Source organism: Rousettus aegyptiacus, unplaced genomic scaffold (assembly GCF_014176215.1).
Source record: "Rousettus aegyptiacus isolate mRouAeg1 unplaced genomic scaffold, mRouAeg1.p scaffold_m13_p_2, whole genome shotgun sequence".
Lineage (NCBI taxonomy): Eukaryota > Metazoa > Chordata > Mammalia > Chiroptera > Pteropodidae > Rousettus > Rousettus aegyptiacus.
The window spans coordinates 47,113,334-47,139,381 of record NW_023416295.1 but is presented as its reverse complement, the minus strand read 5'-3'; the positions used below and the strand labels follow the sequence as shown (position 1 = coordinate 47,139,381).

Here is a 26,048-nt window from a genome sequence, read left to right as displayed (position 1 = left end):
GGGGAGGCGGCCCCGCGGCCTGGCCGCCCCGCGCGCGCAGCGGCTTCCTGCCCGCCCGCACGGCGTTCGCCCGGTTCCGCCCCGCAGCGCCGGGCCACGCTCGGGCACCGCGGCCGCCGCCGCGCTCCCCGCCTCCTTCCCTCCCTTGATCCCGCCCAGCGGCGCCGGGGGCGGGCTCGGGCGACAGGGGCGGTGGCTACAGCGGTGACAGCCGCTGACAGACTCCCCGCCCCGCGGCTCGCCACGTCCCTCACGTACTGCCGGGCGGCGCGCGGAGCGGCCACCTGGCGCGCGGGGCTCCGGCTCCTCGGCGAGCTCGGCATGAGGCTGGCGCGGCTGCTGCGCGGAGCCGCCTCGGCCGGCTCAGCACCGCGCACCGTGCGCTCCAGCGCCAGCAGATGCCTCACCTCGGACTCTGGCTCCGGCCCGGCGCCCGAACTGGGCGTTCCGGGCCAAGTGGATTTCTATGCGCGCTTCTCGCCGTCCCCGCTGTCCATGAAGCAGTTCCTGGACTTCGGTGAGTGCTGCGCGGGCCTCGGGCCTTTGTGCGCCGCCCTTCTCGCCTCTGCGCTCCCCTCCTCCTCAACGTTCTCCTTCCCCCACCCCCAGCCTCTTGGGTGCTGCTTTTCTCCCCCGCAGGCGGACCCCTATGCTCAGGTGCAGGAGCTGGCAGGCCGGGTCAGTAACTGGGGACGTGTGTCGTTTTACTGTGTATTGTTGAAAACGAACCAGGTGGGCCTTGAGCGAAACGACTGCCTGCCTTGCAGCGCACGTGTGCGGATCCCCGCTGGCGGCCAGGCCGCCTCTGAACAACCGCGATCCGGGGAGAGGCAGTGTGTGCACCCCTCCAAGAGTCGTGTTCAGATTGTGCAGAATAATGATAAATGCCCAATTTTGTATGATGATTGCATAAAATTGGCACGGAGATAGGGAAAGCAGGTTATAACTGGCCTGATGTTTCATAGAATGTTTTTGTTGTCGCTGGCTGGAGTGTTTCCACCAATAGCACACTCATTTCATCATCAGCAGATGTGTTGAGCACGTGTAAAGTGCATGACTACAATATGCTGTGTTTTACCGTATTTCACCCCTGTTGAAGCGATTAATCTAATTTCCTCATTCTCTAATAGATGCTAACTAGTTTTCTATAGAAAGGATGCAACAAATTGCAGAGGAATTGCAAAGTTAGGCTTTTAACTTTGACTTCTTATATAGGGGCGCTGAGGGGAAAAGGGAAGACTAATAGACTATAACAAAATCATAAACTTTGAGTAGAAAAAGTAATCCTCTGCACTGTGAGTGCTAGTAGGTCACTAACGGATCACTAGTGGGCTTGAGAGATACCAGCATGGTTGGCAACTTTATCTTAAAATTGTGGTTTACAGTGCCAAATTTTTTTGGCTCAAAGCCCGCGGTTTTTGTTTTTACTTTAAAATAACTGGTGTGATTAAAGAGTGAATTTGGCCTTGTACACAAGTGTGCCATTCAGCTCTCACAAGAAAATGTTTTTCTTTAATTACTGTAATTCCTGCTATTGATAGTCTAATTTTTGCTACAGTTGTCTTGTAACAGCAAGATTAAATGAGTGAGTTTAAAATGCATTGCAGAAATAATATGACTCTTTAGTTTAACTTAAATGGAACTGCTTGCCAAAGGATATTCTTCAATTGTTCCGCTTAGCATCCTTAGGAGTGGAGGAAGGAGCAGGCTGATTTCCAAGAATCAGATAGTTAAATAGGACCTCCTTAGGAAGACGCGGGAAGAAGGTTGCTGAACAGGCAGGCATTGGTATTTTTTGTTTTCTGTTGCCTGAAAGCCCTCCTCTACACTTACTCTTTGCTTAACAGTAGTTAGCATACGGGTTCATATGCACATGTTAAAATTTTTCTGTTTCTTAGACGAAGTATTACTTCTTATAAACCTAGAATTAGGAAACAAATGTTCTCAATGAGAATAGCAGCAACAGGTTGTATAGAATAGGTTTTACAGGTCGTACTGTTAAACTCTGCACCTTGCTTAGGTTTGCTCAGGTTGCCTTAGTTCTAAAACAGATCACGGTAAGGATGTAAGTAATGGAGACGGTAAAGTAGCTTCATTTCTCTGCAAAGTGATTGCAATGTCAGGAATTGGAAGGTCATTCAGGATGCCTCACAGCCCTAAAGACTGGGTTATCTTATCCCTTGTCTCCTCTTTCTTACTTACCCTGTCATTATGGTGAAACTATCCCTCTGATGTTTCTGACCAAATACGTCCTGTGTTTCTCCGTGCCTCTTGGCTTCAGCTGCCTTATGCCTTTCACTTACTGCTGTCCCCACTGTGTCTGGTTTCAGGATCTGTGAATGCTTGTGAAAAGACCTCATTTATGTTTCTGCGGCAGGAGTTGCCTGTTAGATTGGCAAATATAATGAAAGAAATAAGTCTTCTTCCAGATAATCTTCTCAGGACACCGTCAGTTCAATTGGTACAAAGCTGGTAAGATTCTCTTCTTGTGTTTGCAATTTTGATGGAGTTGTGGATTTTACTGAAGGTTAAAACAAATACCTTTTTACTCTTTAGTGGAATCGTAAGATAGTAGCAGCATTCCTCCTCTCTTTTTGGGGTGTCTGGGTTTATCCTCTAAATCCTGGATTCTAAAACTGCTTAGCTTTGGGGAAACAAATAAACAAACAAACAACAACAACAACCAACCAGAACTGCACAGAAATACAGACACTAAATTTAGAATTTGTGTTATTAAAATCTGCAGATGTTATTTTGTTGAAGTGAAGGATTTATATATATTATCTTTAGTCCTTTCAACAGCTTTGCACAATACACATGATTATCTCAATTTTACAGATGAGGAAACTGAGGCACCTACAGGTTGAGTTCTTTGACTAAGGCAATACCAGTACCACTCATAGTGGAATTAGAATTCAGACCTTGATTTGTTTGTTTCTACTATAGCATGCTGTAGTCAGAATGATGAAATGTATTAAAGGCTATATTTATTTTTGTAAACTAAATTTATTTGAAGTAGATCTTTATAAGTCACAAAAGTTAAAATCTTTATCATTTTTTAAACAATTAGAAGTTATGGGAATCGTGTAGAGACTGATCTCTCCTTCAAAAAGATGACAGTATAGGTATGAAGGATGTGTACACATATGTGGCCACCTACATACAGCCTTTCTTGTTAATTTAAAAGTTATTCTCTTAATCATTATGCATTTTAAACAGAAGAGTTTGCCAGAGTTCAGTCTTAAAAGGAAAAAATTTAGCTGCAAGACACTTCTCAGATATGATCCTTGGAGATCATATCTTGCTTTCCTTTTGTAGGCATTATAATTTGTGCAAGAAGCCTATCAATTTTAAAAAGTAAGTGAAAGAAGTATGACTGCTATATACAGTTGACCCTTGAACAGTGAGGGTTTGAACTGTGTGGGTCCACATACATGTGGATTTTTTTAAATAAATTCATTAGATTATTTTCTCTTCCTTATGCTTTTCTTAATATTTTTCTCTAGCTTCCTTTATTGTAAGAATACAGTATACAATGCATATAACATACAAAATATGTGTTAATCGAGTGTCTATATTATTGGTAAGGCTTCCAGTTAACAGTAGGCTGTTAGTAGTTAAGTTTTTGGGGAATCATAAGTTACACGTGAATTTTTGACTAGGGTAGAAGGGCCGGGAGTCTGCACCTCTAACCCGCGAGTTGTTCAAGAGCCTACTGTGTATGATAATCAGATGCTGTCTAGTCCAAGTATAGAACAATTGTAAATGAGGTTTAAGTAAGAGGCATTTGTTTAGGAACTATGATGGAATATAAAGGAGAACATAATTTTCTCTGGAGGCTTTTTCTTGTTTTTGTTTTTTTTTTTTTAATTTTTTTTAATGCTTCATTAAAAATGGCATATGTTGCATTTTGAAACCTGATCTATTCCTAACACATTATCAGTATTCAAATCTCTCTTGGATAAAAGCATAGTTTTTCCTGCTAATGAAGAAAGAGTTAAAGGTTAAAGCAAAACAGTGAATATCAGAATCACTTGACTTTGGAATGCAAAGAGGCACATGGCTTATTAGGAATAACTTTCCAACCAAACCAGGGTATGAATTCACAGATTTCTTAAATGCTTTCATTGCCCCTGGATGCCTGCTGAGTTAGGGCAGTTAAGCAGACCTTACACTCTTGAAGGTCATCGAATGGTAGCAAGGTGTTTTTAGCTCTGGCCCTATAATGCAATTGTGCTTGGTAGCATGACCTTGAGAAAGTCATCTGGCTTTCTCGTTTCGATCCTTCCTTAACAGGTGATTTGCTACCTTAAATTGTTAGACATATATAAAAACCTGCATTTTCATAACTGTTGTGTTTTTGTTCAGTTCTATTTAAAAGAACTATGTGGCAGATTGTAGGCTTTCAACGAATCTTTGTGGTTTGGACATAGACATTTAAAATTAAGGTTTTAAAGCACAGAAATTTAAGTTGGACTCAGACCATGGTGGGCTGGGCTCCACGTTTTACTAAGACAAGTTAAGTCACTTGCCCATGGTCACATAGTTTACTGGTGACAGACTCAGTTCTTATGACAATCAGTTTTTATACTGAAATGTACAGCGGTAAATTTAAGAAATTTAAAAACTGTTTTAAAGTATAGAAGTTTTAAAAAAATAAGGGTTGTAGGAAATCTTAAAGTTCTTCAGTCAAATTTAACCTATGCTTTTAGGAGAAAATGTGCACTTTCTACGACTTTGTGTCAGGCACTGTGCTCAAATGTGAATGGGTATAAGAATCCTACTTCAACCATAATTTATAGCACTATTCTAAATTAAAAATTAAGAAAAGTTAGAAGTACCTTTTCAGCTTTTTCCCAATATTGAGCTGTCAAAATGTAAACAAACAAACAAATTTACTCTGTTGATTTGCATTTTAGGTATATCCAGAGTCTTCAGGAGCTTCTTGATTTTAAGGACAAAAGTGCTGATGATGCTAAAACTATTTATGAGTAAGTACACTATTTTGACCCTATTCTGAACACAATTTTGTGCCCTTTAAACATCATTTAAAAAACAGAAATGTATTGAACTTAAACCTGCTATTGGGTGACTTTGGGGAAATTAAGTTATTATAAGTTACCCACTACTCTAGAACACATGGTAGCATGTGTATCTATATCAGCCCTTACAGGCAAGGCAGGTAGCCTAAATCAATAAATTGGGCTGGGAATAAGAAACACTTCATGTTCCTCTGAACTCCAATGTAAGAAGGACATAGGTCCAGTGTGATATCAGTGGAAATCTAGATGTGGCCTCAGTACCACTGTGATGAAAGGGAACTGGTAAGGACTGTTAATTCGGAGAGTGCATGCCTCTAAAGGACAGCCACCCTTAGCTCCAACTGATCATTGCCATGCAGAAATGCTGCCCAGATCATAGGATTTTTGTGTGTGTGTATTTAAAGAAAAGCTCAACTCCAGATTTTAAATGTAAAATCTCCCAATTTTGAATGATTGACAACTAATTAAAATTTTTAAAAAAATACTGAAGGTCTATAATAACATGTCTATGGGTCTCTAGTTTATAACCTGTGGTCTGTAAGATAATGTAAGTAATATGATCAATTCAATAACTGATAAGACTCAAGTAGTACCCTCAGGCAGTTACCTGTTTATTCCAAGGAATGTTGCTCAAAATTTGAAGACTACCTCTTTTGTCCTCAGTCTTTTATACATTTGGACTGTCTTTAAAGGTGATGGCAACACTTCATTTTTTAAACATGATTTTAGCCAGAAGAATAATGTCACGAATTTACTCTGTGCCTAGGTATGGAGCACACTGTACACTAATGATGTTATTTAATTTTTAAAATAGCTCTCTTGTGATAATGCTATCTGTGCACAAAGAAGTTAATTTACAGTAACATTAAGGTCACAAAACTAGCAAATGGTAGGACCAGGATTCAAGTAGTCTTACTTAAAAGTAGACATTATGCTATAGAACCCCCTAGAAATGGTTAGTAATTCAGAGCTGTCAAGCAGAATAATGCTTTTTTGGATTTTAAAAAAGAGAGGAAAGTGAAATAAACTAATAAAGGGGTGACTAGATACGATGAGTTTGTTGTTTTTGAGGAGTTTTGTTGTTCGTATTTTGGATTAACAGTTTGATTTTGAAGCTAATTACAAACTAGGAATTCCAAAAATGTTTTTAGCAATGAGAGCATCTTTGGAGTAAGTCAGTAATACTCAAGATGATGACTCTGAATGGAAAAGCCTCGTTTGAGACAGTGTAAATTCTGATAGGTATGTTATACATTGGATTTCCTTGCTTCATACGACTTATTTTTTCATTTGTTTAATTCTTTAAATTACTCATGTAAGAATATCTTCTGGATGACAGACATAGGAAGGCTGGATGATTTGAAAATTTTTCTTTTAATATAACAGTTGACTTTTCCTCTCCCATTTTAAAACTTTTAGGATGAACAGAATTAGAATTCTTTCCCACTTTCCTGTTCTAAGTGGTTCTTGCTGTCTTTGAACCCCTAGGGAATAATTCCAAAACAGGCTTTATTGGCTCATTCATCTTCATTCCTTACAGAGCTTGTGTTCCCTGGAAGCAAATGCTCTGCCTTATATTGAGTGTCCCTGGACTACCAAACTCATAGCAAGTGCTCAGATCTTAGTTGATTATGGGTAAAGAAACTCATTACATTCTTAGGATTTTGTTTCGTTGCAGCCTTACTTTTAAGACTTCCAAGAAAATTATTAAATTTAAAAAGCTTTATTTTGGAGGTCCTTACAGCTTTGCAGAGTTGATATATATATTTTATGATCTGAAATATATTTACCTAAGTGTATGAAAACGTGCACTGATGCTCCTTTTGCTGAATTAGGTATTTCTTGCCTAGTATAATTGATTAAACTTAGATTTTAGTATTAAATTTACTTATCAAAACATTTGGCTGTTTTGAGAGACAGTTTTCTTTAGCTTTACAGATACTGTGATACGGATCAGGAACCGACACAACGATGTAATTCCAACCATGGCTCAGGGTGTGATTGAATACAAGGAGAGCTTCGGAGTGGATCCTGTCACCAGCCAGAATGTTCAGTACTTTCTGGATCGTTTCTTCATGAGTCGCATTTCAATTAGAATGTTACTCAATCAGCACTGTAAGTGTCCAGAAGTCAAGAGAAGAAGTTAAATAAAACATGTTGGTATATTTTAATTTTATTTGAAAAACTTCCCCTTAAGGAGAACATTAATTTTACTTTTTTTGCGTATTAAGAAAAATAGTCTTCCATATAAAGGAGGTATTTATATTGAATGTTAAATACTATGTTTACATTTAAGGAAAACATTTGTAATATATTTGGTACCATATAGAGAAACAGTATTCAAATCTGGAAAAGGGCATTGGATGTTTTAGCTAATTTTGTTTGTTTGTTTTTAAATATTTTATTTCTTGATAGCTTTATTGTTTGGTGGGAAAGACAAAGGAAGCCCATCTCATCGAAAACACATTGGAAGTATAAACCCAAATTGCAATGTAGTTGAAGTTATTCAAGGTAAAAACTTAACATTTCTCCTTTCAGAAAGGATGCAGAAATCATTGTGTTCTTGCTATTAAAATAACTATATCATGAGAAAAGGTTAAGAGCAAATGTATGGGTTTGCAAATAGCTTTATCATGTTAATTGTTCCTTATGCATAAGGTGAATATATTGTTGACACCACGCTTTGTTAGGCAAAGTACAGTGATGCTACACTTTTCTCTTCAAAAAATTCAAGTCTCACCCCTTTCTAATTCCTTATATTAGGAGCCATAATTCATAATAGTTTGGTTTGCATCCTTTCACACTTCTCTGTTTCTACCGTTCTCATACACATAAACAATTACTGGTCTTAACATTGTTGTTTTTGAAAATGGGGTACTCTATGTAGATTTTTCCACAAGTTTACATTGTATGTTTTCAGTACCTTTGCATATATCTCATGTTTTTGAATGGCTCTATTTATGTATAAAAATGTATTAATTCATCCTCCTATTGATGCACATTTAGGTTGCTTTAATTTTTTCTATTACCAACAGTACTGCAGTGAACATCTTTAGATGGGTACTGACTTTTGCTAGTTTTTTAGAAGCCAAGGTTCCTATTTAATATACATTTAAAATTTTGCTGCCCCCCAAAAAACATCAAATAGTCAAACAGTAACCCTTCACCAACTCTAAATGTTTGTTGTATATATTGTGAATAGTTTCCTCTCAGCCTGCTGGTTTTTCTTTCTTTCTTTTTCTTTATAACTTTCTTTATGGTGTCTTTTTCTATACAGATATTTTCAATTTTTGGTAATCATAGCTGTCATTTTCTTCTTTGTGGCTCTTAGGCTTTGTCATACCATACTTAAAAAGACCTTCCCTAAACTAAGATTATTAAAGTATATTTTCTTCTATAGAAAGTTTTAAAATCTCATTTGTCAATATTACTATCATCTTAATACATGAAACAGAAGTAAACTTAATGCTTTTTTTTTTGTTTTGATTCATACTAGATGGCTATGAAAATGCTAGGCATCTATGTGATTTGTATTATGTTAACTCTCCCGAACTAGAACTTGAAGAACTAAATGGTAAGCCTGATGTTATCTTTTCCTCAATGATCAGTGTTATGATTACTTGAGAAAGAATTATAGAATTTAGATTTGTTTTAATATAAAAGGATTTTTCATCAACTACTTCATGAGATATGAAAGCTGAGGGAGAGCAATAATTTTAAAAAGTGTGTGTGTGTGTGTGTGTGTGTGTGTGTGTGTGTGTGTGTGTGGTGTATGTAGTTAGTTGGGTTCTTTCTGAAAGATATTTTAGCTATTTCTTCCCTATTTTTCTTATTTTTAATTGATAATGTCAATTCTTTGCTTATCATTGGTTTTCTTGTTAGTCATAGAAAAAAATGATGCTTAGAAAATTACATTTGACTTTTATATACACTTCAGTAATATAAGCTTTATCCTTTAAGATTTTTAATTCCTAAGTTCTAAATCACTTTTTATTGTTAAGGAAGTAAAAAGACTGGAGGTGTAAAGGAGAGAAGATGCTCGTTTATTTAAGAATCCATTTATCTCTTATGGTTTTTTTTTTTTCACCCTTGTTTAGTGCTTTTTGGACAAAAAAGGTTTAGGTACCTTGGAAGATCGATGAGTCTCACTGTTTTACCTACAGCCAGGGTAGTTTGGTGGAGAGAAAAAACATTTCCTAGGTTAACATGACCCTTTAATAAGAATAATATTAAACAAGCTTTAACTAAGTCATATTCCAGACCTTCTAGTGAGAGAACAATGGAAGAAGTTACCCAGTTGAAAATAGATTTGCTTGGTGTTTTTTTAAAGCTATATTAACTCTTTTGGTTCATAATGGCACTAGTCATTAAATAAGAATCACAGTGGATAAGTGATAGCTTAAGAACATAAACTACTGTGGGCAGTTTCTAGATATCCCATCCATGTTCCCAAGGAACAGTTTATTCAGAGGATAGTCCAATTTCTTGGCTGCATTGGAATTCTAGGGTATGGTGAGTCTTAACTCCTTTGCCCTGCTGAAGGCTCTGTTTTACATACTATCTGCCCCCCGGCCCCACCTGGGCTCCTATTAAATGTTTGAGTATAAAATTAGCATTCCTTGATAAATTGATACTAGCTTAAGTATCATGTTTTTCTAAAACAGAAGACATTCCACCTGGGTGAAACATTTAAAGAATGATTTAAAAAAAAAAAAAATGTGTATGAGTTGACCCTTGTTGAAAGTAACATTCTGACCTTAAGGTTCATGTCCTTTAAAAAGACCGTCATAGAGAAGAATGTGAAGATGGGTTGGTTAGATTATTATGCAGGTTTGCAAGAATGACTACAGGAGTCAAGTTGTCACCATCAGTTATTAATCTAGGAGAGCATGGGGTTCAAACACTAATACAGTGAAGAACTGGTTTGGCAGTTCTCCCCCAAATGATGCTGTCCTCCATAGTAAATGTTTTCTTTTCATCACTACCCAATATATTCTTGAAATGCTTTAAGCACATCTCTCTGTACTCTTATATTTTTCTCTTCTGCTCTGTAGCAAAATCACCAGGACAGCCAATACAAGTGGTTTATGTACCATCCCATCTCTATCACATGGTGTTTGAACTTTTCAAGGTTTGTAAAAGAGTATTACATAACCTTTATTAGTCCTTTCCTGAGGTTAGGAACCTGTTCTGAAAGTTACATACTCAGTTGGGGTTTCCTCAGTTTCATTAAAAGATGTCATTTAATGTTGAGTATCATGTCACATTGCAGGAGATCAGCCTTTTGTCAGCACTGTTGGGAACTTCAGTGTGGTTGTAAGCTCAGACTTGGGAGTCAGAAAGACCTCATTTGAATTCCAGTTCTGCCACTTAAAATGTGTGTGACCTTGGGCAAGTCATTCAACCTTTCTGAGCCTCGGTTTCCTCTTCTGTAAAATAAGGATAATATTATCCAGGTTATTATGACAATTGGGAATAACATACGTAATGTCCAGTACAATGGTAGCACATTAGAGGTGCTCAATAAAGTTATGTTTGTATTTTTATGAAACAAAATATTTTGAAGAATGATTCTCAACTTTCTACCCTTAACGGATCATACCCCCACTGATGTATGCTTTTTTTTTTTTTTAGAAAGTCATTTCTAAAATGACTTCTAATGTTGTGGCTTCTAATGTTACATTTACTCTTCACAACAATTTTTGAAAACTAAATTATGCTGGTAATATTGAGAATACTTTTATTCCCAACACACTTGCTGGTAGACAAGAAAGTGGGTGATGAGGAGCAGTATGGATCACTATGAAATGATACCCTAAATCAAGCCTGTGTGTAGTCTCTCTTACTTTAGTTAACAAGTCTTTACCCGGCAGCAAACTAGAAGAGGGAAGAGGTGGCTTTCAGTCTGATCACAAAAAAGAAAAATACACTGAAACAGAGAAAAATTGACTGAATGTCTTAGAACAGCAAGAGTTCATGAATGCTCTTTTGTTCTAAGATAGCAAGAATATATCTAATATATTACCTTCCAAATATACCTTTGGAATATACCTTCCAAAAATCTAAAGTGGGTAAGCAATTGGCACGTAAATGATTAAAACTAATTTTTCCCTTGATATTTCAGTCACATAAAGTTCTTATTTTCCATGATACTCAATAAAAGAAACATTACCATATTATATAAGAGATTTTACATAATGTTGCTAATAATGGCTTCCATCTGGAACCTAGTCTTAAATGGCCTTTGGTAGATAGGGTAGAATTTCCTCCTCAGGGATGCTGAATTCTGATTGCTGTGCCAGGGCCACCCTTATTGCCAAATTCAGTCCTGTCTTGCCTTTTTAACTTCATCTAGTCTTTTCAATTTCTACTCCAGAGCCACATGGCATGTTATCATTTAGTGCTTACAATGTGTTGACATGTATCCTCTGTCCTTTAGAAATTGATCACAACTGTTTTACAATGTAAATATCCTTAGTTTCAGGCTAGTGGTAGATTGGATTCATTTCTACATAGTTAGACCACTGCTGTTAATAGTATATTAAAATTTTTTTTCTAAAAGCAATTTATGACTTAAAATGGATCTTAAAAACAGATGAAACTTTTCAAAAATAAGCTTTGCCTGTTACCTACTAAATTGTAAAGGTATTTGGATAGAATTTTCTACTTTAATATAAACTAGTTAAAAATGTTGAGACATCTGGTTTTGCAAAATATGCAAAAGTTGGTTGGAATCTTTAAATGAAAATATCTTACAAGTCCTCCAAAACCCCAAAACCGACAATTTTTTTAAAAAGTAATTCTTTAAATATGGTTGTAAGAATTATGATTCTTTGGCATATTTCCATCGAATTAAATATTTTTAAATTAGTAGTACATACATAGTTAGAAATTAAAATTAGTTTCTCTTTTTTTAAAGTTGTATTTTTAATGTATCCCTAATGTATTTCAGAATGCAATGAGAGCAACCATGGAATACCATGCTGACAAAGGTGTTTACCCACCTATTCAAGTCCATGTCACACTGGGTAATGAAGATTTGACTGTGAAGGTAAATGTTCTTTGGGTTTTTTTAAATTGCTGTGCAAGCATGCACATAATTTCTAGAAGACATAATCTTAGGAGAAAGAAATCCAGTCCCTAATAGCTGCTAAGCACATTGCTTCATTTATCGGGCAGATAATGAAGTTATCTAGTCTTATCAATTTCTACTCCAAAGCCGTATGGCATGTTATCATTTAGTGCTTGTGATGTGTTGGCATGTGGCCTCTGTCCTTTAGAAATTGATCACAACTGTTTTACAATGTAAATACCCTTAGTTTCAGACTAGTGGTAAATCGGATTCAGAAATGGAATTATCCTGAGTCTGTTTCTAGTCTGGTCTCTAATTCAGGTGATTTAAGTTAAAATAAAACCTGGACACAGACATTTTAGCAGTGCTCATGAATAGCCACTTGATATCTACTTTGATAAATAAAATCTAAAATATTTAGATATTTGTAGTGTTATGTAGACAGTACATAATTTTTCATTTTTAAACAGTGCTTTTCAATCTTAATTATTTTATTTGATTCTCATGACTCTTTAGTTAGGAAGGAGCACAGGTACATGTAAGGAAACCAAGACAGTGATTAGGTCATGGTTACAAGGCGGATAAATGACCCCAGTGCCAGGCATTTTTCACTACATTATCCAGATAGCCCAGTTTCTTAGAGTAAGTAGTGTTTCTCTTTTTTAAATAATGGTTTAAAATTTTGTTTTAAAGTAATAATTGCAGAGGGCATAAAATGCTAATATGTCAGTTCCTGGCCATTTGTGGGTCACTACTCAGACAGTCCTTCAGTTATTTCTTCTTGGATGTATTGCTATATTTTTAAGTAGTATTTTGATATTAATATTTCTGAAATTCAAAAATTTTAAATGACAGATGTTAGCTTTCTGTTAAAGTAGCTGAGGAATTAGCTCTCAGAGCTAATTGCCTTGTCTAATTACCTTCTCCCCCAACCCCGCTTCAATTGCCATTTCTCAATGCTTAAGTTCACATGTGGAATTCTAGATTGAAAATAATTATCTTGCAGAATTCTAAAGTCATCTACTGTTCCTTTTGTTTCTAAGTGTATAATTCAGTGTTGTTTTTTTTTTTTTTAGTCCATTCACAAGGTTGTATGACCATACCACTGTCTAATTTCAGAACATTTTTGTCACTCCCAAGAGAAACCCCAATACCCACTAGTAGTCACTCCCCATTTTCCCTTCTCTTCAGTCCTTGGTAATCAGTAATCTACTTTCTGTGTATGTATTTCTCTATTCAGCACATTGCAGAAAAATGTAGTCATACAGTATGTGGTCCTTTGTGACTAACTTCTTCCATTTACTATAATGTTATAGCATATATCCATACATCATCCTTTTTATGGATGAAAAATACTCTGTGGCATGGGTATGACATATTTCATTTATCCATTCATCAAATTGATGGACATTGGTTTGTTTTCATTTTTCATTTATTATGAATAATGCTGCCATTCATGCAGAAATCTTTCTGTGAACATAGGTTTTCAATTCTCTTATTATATACCTAGTTGTTGAATTGCTTATTGGTAACTATGTTTAACTTTTGAGGAACTGCCAAACTGCTTTCCAAAGTGACTGTACCATTTTACATTCCCACCAGCAATGTGTGATGGTTCCAGTTTTTCCGCATCCTTTGCCAACACTTGTTATTATAAGTTTTTATAGCTATTCTAGTGGGTATGAGTCATGCCTCATTGTGGTTGACTTGCATTTCCCAGATGATGGATGACATGGAGCATCTTTTCATGTGCTAATTGGCCATTTGCGTAGCTAACGAAATAATATCAATTAAGATTCTTTGCTCTGTTTTTAAATAGTAGTTGTCTGTTGTTGAGTTGTGAGAGTTCTATTTTCTATTATAAATACTAGTCTTTGATGAGCTATGTGATTTGCAGATATTCTATTCTGTGGCTTGATAGTGTCCTTTGAAACACAAAAGTTTTTAGTTTTGAGGAATTTTAATTATTCTATTTTTTTCTTTTACTGCTTGCCCTTTCAGTGTCATATCTGATTTCAGTGTCACGTGCCTAATCCAAAGTCATGAAAATTTGCACCTGTTCCCTTCTAAGAATTTTAGTTTTAGTTCTTACATTTAAGTCTTTGATCCATTTTGAGTTAATTTTTGTAAAAGGTTTAAGATAGGTCTTTTTTTCCCATGTAGATATCCAGTTGTCCTAGTACCATTTGTGAAAAAACTATTCTCCATTGAATTTTCTTGTCAGCCTTATCAAAAATCAATTGCTCTTAAATGTATGGGTTTATTTCTGAATTCTCAGTTCTATTCCATTATTCTATATATCTTACTTAGGTCTGTCTGGATTACTAGAGTTTTGTTGTAAGTTTTGAAATTGACAAGTGTGAATCTTCTTTTTTCTTCTACTTGAAGATTGTGTTGTCTATTTTGGGTTCCTTGCATTTTTATAAGGAGTTTAGTATCAGTATGTCAATTTTTGCAAAAAACGGGATTTTTTTTGGTGCAAAAAAAAAAAAGTTTTGATGGGGATTGCATTCAATGTGTGTATTAATTAAGTCTTCTAATTCATGAACACATACCCTTTCCACTTATATCTTCTTTAATTTCTGTCAACAAAGTTTTGTGATTTTCAGCATATGTCTTATACTTCTCTGGTTAAACTTTTTCCTAAGTATTTTATTTTGGGGGCTATTATAAGTGGAATTGTTCTTTTAATTTCATTTTTGGGTTTATAACTATTGATCGATGCAGTTCATTGCTAGTATATAGGCATATAACTGATTTTTGTGTACTGATTTTGTAACTGCAACCTTGCCAAACTCCTTTATTAGTTCTAATAGTTTTTGTGGATTTCTTAGGATTTTCTATGTATACGATCATGTCATCTGCAAAAAGAGATAATTTTACTTCTTCCTTTCCAATCTGGATTTTTTTTCTCCCTTGCTTAATTCGTATAGCTGGAACCTCCAGTACAATGCTGAATGGCAATGGAGACAGGAGACATCCTTGTCTTTTTCCTGATCTTGGGGAAGCGTTCAGTTTTTATCATTAAGTATAATGTTAGTTGATTTTTCGTAGTATGTGTTGCTGAAGCAAGCACATTAGCTGGTTTTTCATAGATACCATTTATTCGGTTGAGAAAGTTCCCTTTTACTCTTAGTTTGTTGAGTGTTGTTATCATGAAAGGATTTGGATTTTGTCAGATTCTTTTTCTGTATAGATCAAGGTGATAATGTAGTTTTTGTTCTTTATCCTAGACTTCACTTGGTATATTTTAGTGATTAATTTTTGTGTGTTGATCTAATCTTGCATTCTTGGTTTGGGGTAGGTTTTACTTTTTACCTTTTTTTGTTTGTTTATTGAGGATTTTTGCATTGATATTCATAAAGGGTATTTATTGGTTTTGGTGTCAGGGTAATGCTGGCCTTTTAGAGTGCTCTGGGAAGTGTTCCCCTTTTCTATATTTTAGAAGTTCGTGAAGGATTGGCATTGATTCTTCTTTAAATATTTGCTAGAACCTACCACTGAAGCTATCTGGGCCTGAGCTTGTCGTTGTGAGATTTTTGATTACTAGTTCAATTGGTTTCTTTGTTATGAGTCTATTCAGATTTTCCGTTTCTCACATTTATTGAGTCAGGTTTGATGGCCTAACATGTGGTCTATTCTGGAGAATGTTCCATGTGTACTTGATAAAATGAGTGTGCTGCTATTGTTGCATGGAGTGTTCGATAGATAGATGTTAGGCTTCGTTAGTTTATAGTGTTGTTCAAATCTTCTATTTCCTTGTTCGTCTGTCCAGTCGTCATATCTATTATTGAAAGTGGGGAATCGAAGTCTCCATCTATTCCTGTTGAGTTGTCTGTTTTCTTAATTGTTGTCCTTGGATTATATAACAATCTAGTTCAGAGTAAACCAACTTAATTTCAATAGTATATACAGACTTTGTTGCTATATAGATCCTTTCCCTTCCACTTCCCATCTTTTGTGCTGTTATCATCATAAAACATCATAAAACATCTTTATGTATTGTACGTTCATCTACACAGATTTATTATAATTATTGATCTATGTAGTTTTGTCTTTCACACAAGATAGGAAAATATTACAAATAAAAAATACACTATACTATCCTTTATTTTTACTTATGTAGTTACTTTTTCTGATGCTCTTTCTTCATGTGGATTTGATATATTGTCTAGTGTTCTTTCATTTCAGGCTGAAGGCTCTCCTTTAATATTTCTTAATAAGACAGGTCTACCGGTGATGAATTCTCTCAATTTTTGCTTTTGAGCATGTCATTTGTCCTTCATTTTTGAAGAATTTTGCTGGATATGGAATTCTTGATTGTTAGTCTTTGAACATTTGAAAATGTTAATTCTACTTAACCTTTAGGTCCTGCTTATACAGAACCTCAGGATATCCCTGAGTTTTTCTAACCCCCTATGGACAACATCTCATTTCCCATGCTTTTCCTATTAAGTTTTTTGGTTAGCCTATTGTTTGCCTTAGTTGTTGCGTACTGCCTCAGGCAGCCCTCTGATTAATCAATTACCTCTATTTTTGACAAATGTTTCCGATGATGGATGGGGAGTAGATGCTGCAAGATGTTTTGCATTGGGAGCTCAGAATCAAGTCAGAAATAGACAGCCTGTTCAGTGGCACTGGGTTGCAGATTTCACTGTGATTGCATATTATTGATGGGGATGGGAATAAACCAAGTTAAAACACCACGAATCTCACTGTTGTTTTTCTTGACTATGTGCTCCCAAGATTGCTGCAAGATTTTGGTTAATTTCCATAGCTGAACAAAGTTGATTCTGACCGTTTTTGCCCTTTTTTGGTGCTTTGATGGAGGAGAGACTTTTCTGGAACTCTCATAACTATTTTGCTGACATCATTCCAGCTATTTCTTTTGAGAAGACTTATGCTTATTCCAATTCCCTTTCCTTTGTATGTGACCAGTTTTAATTGCGAAGTTTTGTTGTTTTGTTTGCTTTAACTGAAGCTTTTAATGTCTTCAGCTCTGTTCTGAAATTTCATAATGGTATAGTGTGGGCCTTTTGTTCCTCATTGGGCTGGGCCCATTAGATTTTAGAATTTCTACTGTTTCCTTGATACTTCCCTACTGTTTCTCTTTCTGGTAGTCATATTTGGAGGATGTTGGGCTTCATGAAATGATCCTCTATTTTTTTGTATCTCTTTTTCTCCTGTCATCTCTAACTTTTTATTCTACTCTATGAGATTTCTTTGACTTTAAATTCAATTCCTAGACCTTCTATTGAATTTTTAGGTTCACTATCTTATAGACTTCCAAGAACTCCTATTTTTTATTATTCTTTTTTTTATGGTATTCTGTTCTAGTTTTATCTTTTTTTTGTTTGTTTTACCTTTTATCACTGAGGATATTAATGACTGCTGTTTCTCAAAAATTAGTATATCTCTGCTGTCTGCAATGTTACCTCTGAATTTCTTTTTTCTGTTTATCTCTCTTGCCTGTTCATTTAAAATGGTGAGGCACAAATAAATATATGGCAGTACCATCTGTTTGCTGAAAAAGTAATGTGATTGCATCACTTTTTTAAAGCCCAGATGCTAATGTGTGTCTATTTTTTGGTTAGTTATGTGTCAGCTACTTGCCCACTAAGTTTACTTGACTCAAAATAAGTCCCATATGTCTTCTGTTTTGGGGTTTCATTTAAGCTACAGCATGATCTTTCTTGTACCTTTTTCTGCTTCTGTTCCTTGTGCTTTAGCATACCGATGCCAATGCTTTTCACTTCTTGTGGTCCCCCATCTCTGCATGGATCAGGGTTTACTGAGCTCCTAGGCACTCAGCAGAGACTTGTTCTGTGCTCATAGACAGGCTTTGCTCAGATAATTTGGTGTAAAAAAAGGTTCCTGATGACCCAGCTTTTCCACTTTTATATGTGTATATATATACTCTAAAAACAGATTCAAGCAAAAACTTGTATGTAGACGTTTATAACAGCATTATTCACATCAGCCAAAAACTGAAAACAGCCCATATGTCCATCAACTGATGACTCGCTCAACAAAATGTGTTGTATCTATCCAATGGAATATTATTTGGCTATATAAAAAAAAATGAAGTACTGGTCTATGCTACAACGTGGACCAGTGTTGTATGCTATAACATTGAAAACATTATGCTAAGTGAAAGAAACCAATCACAAAAAGTCATGTATCATAAGATTCTATTTTTATGCAATATCCAGAATAGGCAAATATAAAGGGGCAAGAAGTAGATTAGTGGTTGCTTAGGAGTGTAATCAATAAAGAATCCAGGAGTTTCTTTTTGATAGGTCATGAAAATATGCTAAATTGACTGTGTAAATGATTGTACATGTCTGTGGCTATATTAAAAAACATTGAGTTGTACACTTTAAATGGGTGAATTGTGTGATATGTGAATTGTATTTTAATAAAGCTGTTAAAGGTTCATAAGGATCTTGAACAGACTGTTCTGGAAGCCACTGTGAAAACCCTACCTGCATATAGGGCTTTGCCTCCACCTATCCTCTTCTTCCTCACATTCAAGATCGCATGACCGCATCTGGTCTGTTATTACGGGGCCAATGCTTGCTTTAATTATTTTCAGTAGAGCTTTCATCTCCATCACTTACCCTAGACATTCAAGATCAAGGCCTGAGTTTTTCCCCTATTCTTTCAGTTCATAGTATTGACATCTTTCACCTTTTATCTTTCTACTGAAAATCTTATGAAAGAATTATTTTAGAACTGTTTTAGAACTCTAGCTGCTCTCAGATTTTGTGTTTGGTCTTTCTTCAGTAAATAATGTAAATGTTGTAGCCACATGTCTTTTAAATTAAAATATGAACGTCTTGCTTATTTCATTCTCTGTTGGTGATTTTATAAACTTGACATTGAAAAAGCTGTTGAGTAAGATACTTGAGAAGCTCTGGGTGAGTGAGTTAAGGGTTAGTAAATTTCCTGCCTTCAGAGCTGTCATCAAGTTAGCAGTGGTTCATTTCCCTTGGACCTGAAATTTACATAAGCTAGCCCAGGGAGCTCAGTGTTATAGGGCACAGGAAGTTAGGAATGGTAACTCTTGGTTAGATGACATTGAGAAGTGGTAATTTCATGCACAGAGAGAAAACTTTAAAAATAATTGGCAAAGTTCTCTTCTTCAGCCTTTCTGTTGACATTACTCCCCAACACCTACCTGTTTCAAAATCTCTTTCCTTTTCCTTGGCATAGACTTATGTTCCCATGAGTCTAGATTTTTTTTTTCTTCCAGTAATCTTAATCAGAGATTTTTTGTTTAATTTTCATATCTCTTTCTCAATGTATTTATCATCAGAGTGCCATTCTTGTCTTAAATATATACAAACCAAATGTCTGTCTGTCTGTCTGTCTGTCTCCCTTCCTCCCTCCCTCCCATTATCTCCTTCCTCCCTTTTCCCAAAGAACTCAGATCCCCTGGTATAATATCTCCTAACATTCTTGGAAACTTTTGGCTACTTTGAAAATCTGGTGGTTCCAGTTTTTATTGTGTTTTTGGCTGCAAAGCAAAGGAGGTTACTTTTATCAGTTTTTAACTACATTCCTCTGGCTTAGTTTACCCTCTTCACCTGTAATCAGAAGATATCTCTCTGAGTCACCTCTGTCTTTCCTGCTCTACTGTCGGCTTTTCTCATACTAGCCTATGGTATGAGAAATCATTCTTGTTTCACACCTGCTGGGTGCTGTAGTCTCTTTGGCCAGAAGGTTGAGGAAAACCAGAAAATATTTATTAAGTTCTACCATTTTATCTTAATATCTATTCCAATTTGTTGTCTGCTTAATTAATATTTAGAGAACTCTAAGAATTCTTACTCATGTTACCAGCAAATGTGCAGCAAAGCATTAAATTAAAGGATGAATAATTAACAAATTGTTAGATCTCAGAAAATATCCAGAGTGCTTTATTCATCTTACTAAAATTAAATCTCTTCACAGGGCTTTGAATTTGTGGCCGAGAACAATTTCAAGCGTAATACTACATACAAGTTCTTAATAAAGTCCTTGTATATTTTTATACTGCAATTATCTAAATGTAGATATAACAGAGGCAAGTCTTCAAATGATATTTCAAAGCAGATTTTTATTTTAAAATCAAAATAGTTATGTAATTTCCATTATGAAAGTAATATACAGCAGGTCCTCGAATAACATCATTTATTTAACATTGTTTAGTTATAATGTTGATGAGGTGCTGTAGGAACTTATGTCTTGTTTATATCAGTCAGCGTGCTGGAAAATTGGGTTTCCTTATATTGTCATTTCACCACAGTTCCAAGAACCTATCCACAACATTAAATGATGAGGACTTACTTTATATGCATTCTGTAAAGATTTTTGAAGATAGTATAAAAATTCAACTATAAGCCATCCAGCCTATTGACTTTTTAATACTTATCATTTCAGTACTGTTTTTTTTTATCTCTGCATATCTATATGCCTATGTTGAAAACCTATTTGTTTATATATAACAACTCTGTTAATATTATAGATAGTAGAATCAATTTAGATTTTGTAACAAAGGAAAATGGCAATAGTAGATTAGAGTATAAGGTATACAATAACTAGGAAAATAAATACATGTTAACTGTGAAGGAAAACAAAATGAGGACAATTTATAAATAAATTAAATCCAGCCTACCATATGATTTGAGTTGGAAAATGATGTAATAAGGTACATAAAAAACTTATGTCCCTTATGAACTCACCAGAAAGTTGTCTGGGAGTCTTTGCAGTAAAATATCTGTGACTAAAACACAATTAAGTGGTTCTGTTTTTTCTCCCTAAATATGAAAATTATACTTTTTCCATAATAAAAGTAATTGTGAAAAAAATTTAGAAACTTAAAATTCTGAAGAAAATCACTATAATTCTGTTGACAAAATTATATATCATTGCAGACTTTTTTAAATAAAATTTTTACAAAATTTGAATATTATAAGTGTTTCTTCATAACTTTTACTACTTAATAATATTTTGTGAACATCTCAAATACCAAATACAGTTCTACATAATATTTAATGGCTAAATAGTATCCTATTTTAGAATATACATTAATTTAAATAGTCCCCTGTTTAGGTCATAATCCAATTTTAGCTCTTCTCCCTATTGCTGTGATGGATATTGTCATATATTCTTTGCAAACCTTTCTGATTATTTTTTTAGGATTAAACATTGCTGGGGCAAAAGGTTTGTGCATTTTTCATCTGGTTGCCAAACTGGCCTCCGGGAAGGAATAACAAATTTATTCTTACGTCTAAGGTAGACTTAGTTTATGCCACATTCTGCCCTACATCACACTATCAGTGTAACTACAATAAATATACACAGAGCCACAACACTTAAATTGCATTATGATGGAGTTTGTTATGTGTTAGAATCCCTCACAATGAGGAGCTGTGTTAAGTCCAGCAGTGAGGGAAGTGTTTACGTTCACAGCTCGGATTGTGGATTGTGCGGTATTCATTTTGAAAAGCTGTGCTCTCCAGCCAGCGGCTAAACTGTGACGCCGAGTACGTGTTGGTATTTTGCTATTTCTGGGACTTGGTCATAGTGCGCGGTCCTTTCTCATCATAGATGAGTGACCGAGGAGGTGGTGTTCCTTTGAGGAAAATTGACAGACTCTTCAACTACATGTACTCAACGGCACCCCGGCCTCGTGTTGAGACATCTCGAGCAGCACCTCTGGTATGTGATCAAGAATGAAGTGTGTTTTTGTGAATTGCCAAAAATAAATCAGTTACCAAATAAATCAGTTAAGCCATCGTGTAGGCTACACCATATACAGGAAGGGAAGCTATTAGAAAAAAAAAATTCCTCTAAATTTAAACAGGCTTTGTCTTTCTTTTTTTCCTTTTAATCAAAGAGTACAAAACAAAGTATTGTTTTAGAGGTTTCATTGCCAAGCTTGATAGTGACATGTGAGTAGTTTTCATTTGGTTAACCACATTTTGATATACTATTTCTAATGTGAAGACTAAATTAGCAGTTTTAGTGGTATTTGGTCCACACTAATTTAATTGTCAGTGTTGATTTTTTCCCCTCAGGTACTTACAATTAGGAAGCTCTCATATCTAGACTCAGAAATAAAACTACAGTTCTGATTAGTTTAGTCACCAACCTGGAAATGGCACAAATTATCATTGTTTTGCTGGTATTTTTTATTGATTTTAGTCACCTGTTTTTAGGTTTAATAAGATTAGCTTTTGAATTGACTCCATCTTTGTCCTCTAAACCCCAGAAGAGCACTTTGCCAAATCTCCGACCTGTAATTCTGGAAGAACTGTTCTTCTAGGCTTGGAAAATTATCTGTCATGTGCACAGTTACGCTGTAACTTGATGAAACAGGATTATGTAAATCCTTTTTAGACTCTTTCTAGAAAGTTTCTAAAAGAACTTCATTCTAATAGTTTTACCTATTAGGCAGATAAATTCTGTAGCTACAATTATAATATAGTTTTTAAATGCTCTAGCAATGTGCTTCTCACCTTGAGATATATGATGCCCAGGGTAGGCATCCACGTGCCAAGGGACAGACAAGGTCAAATAATAAACATGAGCATCTTATTAGATTCTGATTTTACCCTGAAAAGTAATGGGAGACATGGGATATACTGCTTCTGTAGTAAACAGATATTGTAGAATTTTTCTGGAGAGTGGCATAGCGTACTAGTCTAGACTCAATCTAAACTGTCTGGTTCCAGTTCTGACTCCCCCACATCCTAGCTGTGTAGCTTTGGGCAAATTATTTACCCTTTAAAACCACAGTTTTCTTAACTTTAAAAATCGAGTTATTGTGAGGATTAAGTAATTACCATATGTAAAAATATTTTCTGTAGTACCTGGCACACAGTAAATGCCATGTGTTTGTTTAGGATGTAAAATTTATGTGAATTTTTAAGAGAACGGGAGGCTTGCCATGGCACAGGCTCCCCTATGTAGATACACAGCCTCACTGAGGGGAAGACTATTAAGTTCTTTCAGAGCCTCCTTCCTGGTGTCGTGACCAGTTTGTAAGTGGACCCAGTAAGCAAGCACTGGGGCAGCTGGAGAAAGGCTGCCTAACACACACAGGAGGGGTCGTCTTGTCTCCCTGATTACTGAGCACTTCCTCTCTGTGACTGCCTTTTGGTGGGTATCTCTATGAACGGAGTATCTTCACACTGTAAGCCCATTCAGAGAAGACCGTCGATGTTCCTCTCTCTCAGACCTCCTCATCAGTTATGCAATTTTGTTCTTTCAAAGTCCCTGACCAGCCAGTCTGTTTGCCACTGCCTGCGAGTCCATGTAGGGGTTCTACCTCAAGTTTGCCTACTGGTAGGATTTACTTTCTCCTGCGCATGAGAGAGGTTGTAGTGAAAATGCAGTCTGCTCTGGCTGGTGCTGGCATACAGTGACGCTCCATCAGTAGACCAGGCTCATGCTGTTTTTCTTCACCGTGAACTATTCCTAGAGGAAGCCCCGCCTGTTCCTAAGAGTGGTTGAGGGTGAGGCAGTGATAAAGTAGATAAAGCACCATGGGATCCTGAGTCACCTGCTCGTGCAGTTTGATTGGGGCCATATCTGGAACAAATTAACGTATCATTCAGGATCCCAACAGAAAAGAGCTCATTCAAATTATGATAACTAAAGAAGGCTTATTTAAAAAGAGACAAATTACAGCGCTATGAGTAGGGATAGTACAAGAATCCAGGGCTAGCACCAGTAGAGCTGTCACCAGCCAGAATCAAAGGGAAGAGGAGAAATTAGCAGAACCCAGAAGAAAGAAAGGTTGCGGAAGCAGCTGCTTACTATCAAGGGGCCCACCGTGCCCGAGGGAGGCGATGACCTCAGTGGGAAGGGAGCAGGGGAGTGAATGGCCCGACTTGACTCTAAACTCCTACCGACTTGACTCTAAACTCCTATCGGGCTCCCCATTGGCCTGACCCACTGGAAGCAGAGTGCACTGGAATTCACTAACATCATCCATTCAGGTCAGCCTCCCAGGGCAAGAAGTGTGAAGAATAAATAGTTGATTTGAAGGGGCAAAAAGAAACTCTAGTTAGAAAAATCAAGTAATAAATGGTGGAGGCAGGAAAAGCTAGAGCCCGAATTTGTTAATAGCAGTCTGATTCCCGAGTCCACATAAGCTCCTAACTAAAGTGTAATATAGAATGTCATTGAACATCTGACGTGGTGAAAAAAACAAACATTTTCACATTTATCTAAATGTTTTGCTTTGTATTAGAGAATCAGTAGAATTTATGTAGGTAAAGAGGGCCATTACCAATACTGGGAACAGGATAAACAAAGACAGAGAAGTGAAAAATAACATGATACGTTTGAGGAACTTAAGATCAGGAGATTTAGTTCAGCTGGACTGGAAAGTGGGGAGTGGAGACCTGATCTTACCTGATCTTGAAAGCTCTTGGATTTTTATCTCATGGCAACAGGTTGGAGGTGAGGGGTGGGGTGGGGGGATCTGCGCTTTAAAGAATTTTAAGCAGGGAAGTGACCTTTCAGTGAGAAGGAAGAAGGTAGACCTATTAAGGACCTCTCCAGGTTCAGAGCACGGGCTGGACATTCATGGTATGAAAGTCATGAGACATATCTTTTAGGCTGCAGCAAGGCTTTTTCTACTCTTGCTACTAAGAGAGAGAACATGTTTTACATGATATTGCCCAAAGCAGTATTGGGATACTCTAGAGCAGGCCAGTGAAGAAAAGTAACATGCTGCTTCTAGACCTCCACAAGTCATTGATAGGAAATGAAGACTTCTGAATGATTGGAGGGGAGTCGTCTAATGTGGTTCTCAGCTGGGCCTCAGCTGCATCGTTATCGGTACTTAAGTATCAGCAGATCTGTCAGATGCAGGCTCTCCTAGCCCTGGGTACTCAGTTGCATTTATTTTCATTAGAAAAGTATTTCTGTGTGGCTTTCTGAATAGAATTTCTTTCTTTCTTTTTTCTTTTTTTCCATGCAACAGGCTGGTTTTGGGTATGGATTGCCTATCTCCCGTCTTTATGCACAGTACTTCCAAGGAGACCTAAAGCTGTATTCCCTAGAGGGCTACGGGACAGATGCAGTGATCTACATTAAGGTAGTAATGATAGTCTTTTTAAGGGAATGAGACTTCATTTGATTAGAAGAAAAGATGCCAGTATTTAACTGTAATGAAGTTTTCCTCTACCTCGTGTTGTTAAAAGTATATGGCTTTTTACATAGGACCTCATCCGTTTTGACAAATGATCTCCTTGACTGCAGGAAAAGATCTGCTCTTATCCATAATGATCAGGACTATGGTTGTTAATAGAAAAAAAATTGAGTTAAAGTGAGGAATCATAAAAAGTTTATAACTTACAAATTTAACTTTTATATAAGACACATTAATGGATGTATATCCACCAGTCTTTTGATGTACTGCCAAGGCCTTTTCTTCATATATTGCTCTGGAGACTAAAGCCTTAGTTATCTTTCTTGCAGAAGCTGTACCTCACAATGCATGTTTGTTTGTTTGTTTTCTTTTTGGTTTCTGTAAAGAAACAACGAAGTACATAATTATTTTTGATTTTTATGCAGTCCTTTACAGATAGATGTCTTCTGACTCTGATTTGATAGCAATTTTTATGTGACATTGCTCATAAATCTTTCTAAAGCATTCATCTTAGTTTTCAAAGAAACTTCCTCATTTATTTTGGCACTTTGTTTAAGTAATGCTTGATTAAATTTCATACTTACAGTGACAGGTGGACTTGCATAAATAGATCTGAGAACAAGCACAGGTGACTCTTGGTAAGCCTGTAGCTCACCTGGTAGGAACAGAAGCACTGAGCCTACTGGCCTGGCATGTTCCATGTGTTTAGGCAGAGATCAGTAAGTTTTACAGGGATGGAGAGCCCTGAGCCTGATCTGTTCACTAGATTGATTGGTTTAAGCTG

At 36.3% G+C, this 26,048-nt stretch overlaps 1 protein-coding gene across 2 annotated transcripts in view; it reads left to right on the top strand.

Moving 5' to 3' along the window:
* The first annotated feature begins 255 nt into the window (after window positions 1–255).
* PDK1 (pyruvate dehydrogenase kinase 1) overlaps window positions 256–26,048 on the top strand; it is a 32,130-nt gene continuing 6,337 nt past the window's right edge. The window contains exons 1-10 of one of the 2 annotated variants that reach the window (XM_016135101.2): window positions 261–517; window positions 2,331–2,472; window positions 4,920–4,991; window positions 6,973–7,157; window positions 7,458–7,553; window positions 8,539–8,616; window positions 10,097–10,173; window positions 11,995–12,093; window positions 21,709–21,819; window positions 25,097–25,210. In XM_016135101.2, coding sequence (XP_015990587.2) covers window positions 322–517; window positions 2,331–2,472; window positions 4,920–4,991; window positions 6,973–7,157; window positions 7,458–7,553; window positions 8,539–8,616; window positions 10,097–10,173; window positions 11,995–12,093; window positions 21,709–21,819; window positions 25,097–25,210 — 1,170 coding nt within the window. In that variant the 5' untranslated portion in view covers window positions 261–321. Of the gene's footprint in view, window positions 518–2,330; window positions 2,473–4,919; window positions 4,992–6,972; window positions 7,158–7,457; window positions 7,554–8,538; window positions 8,617–10,096; window positions 10,174–11,994; window positions 12,094–21,708; window positions 21,820–25,096; window positions 25,211–26,048 lie in introns of both variants that reach the window. The other variant, XM_016135108.2, reaches the window with a different exon arrangement.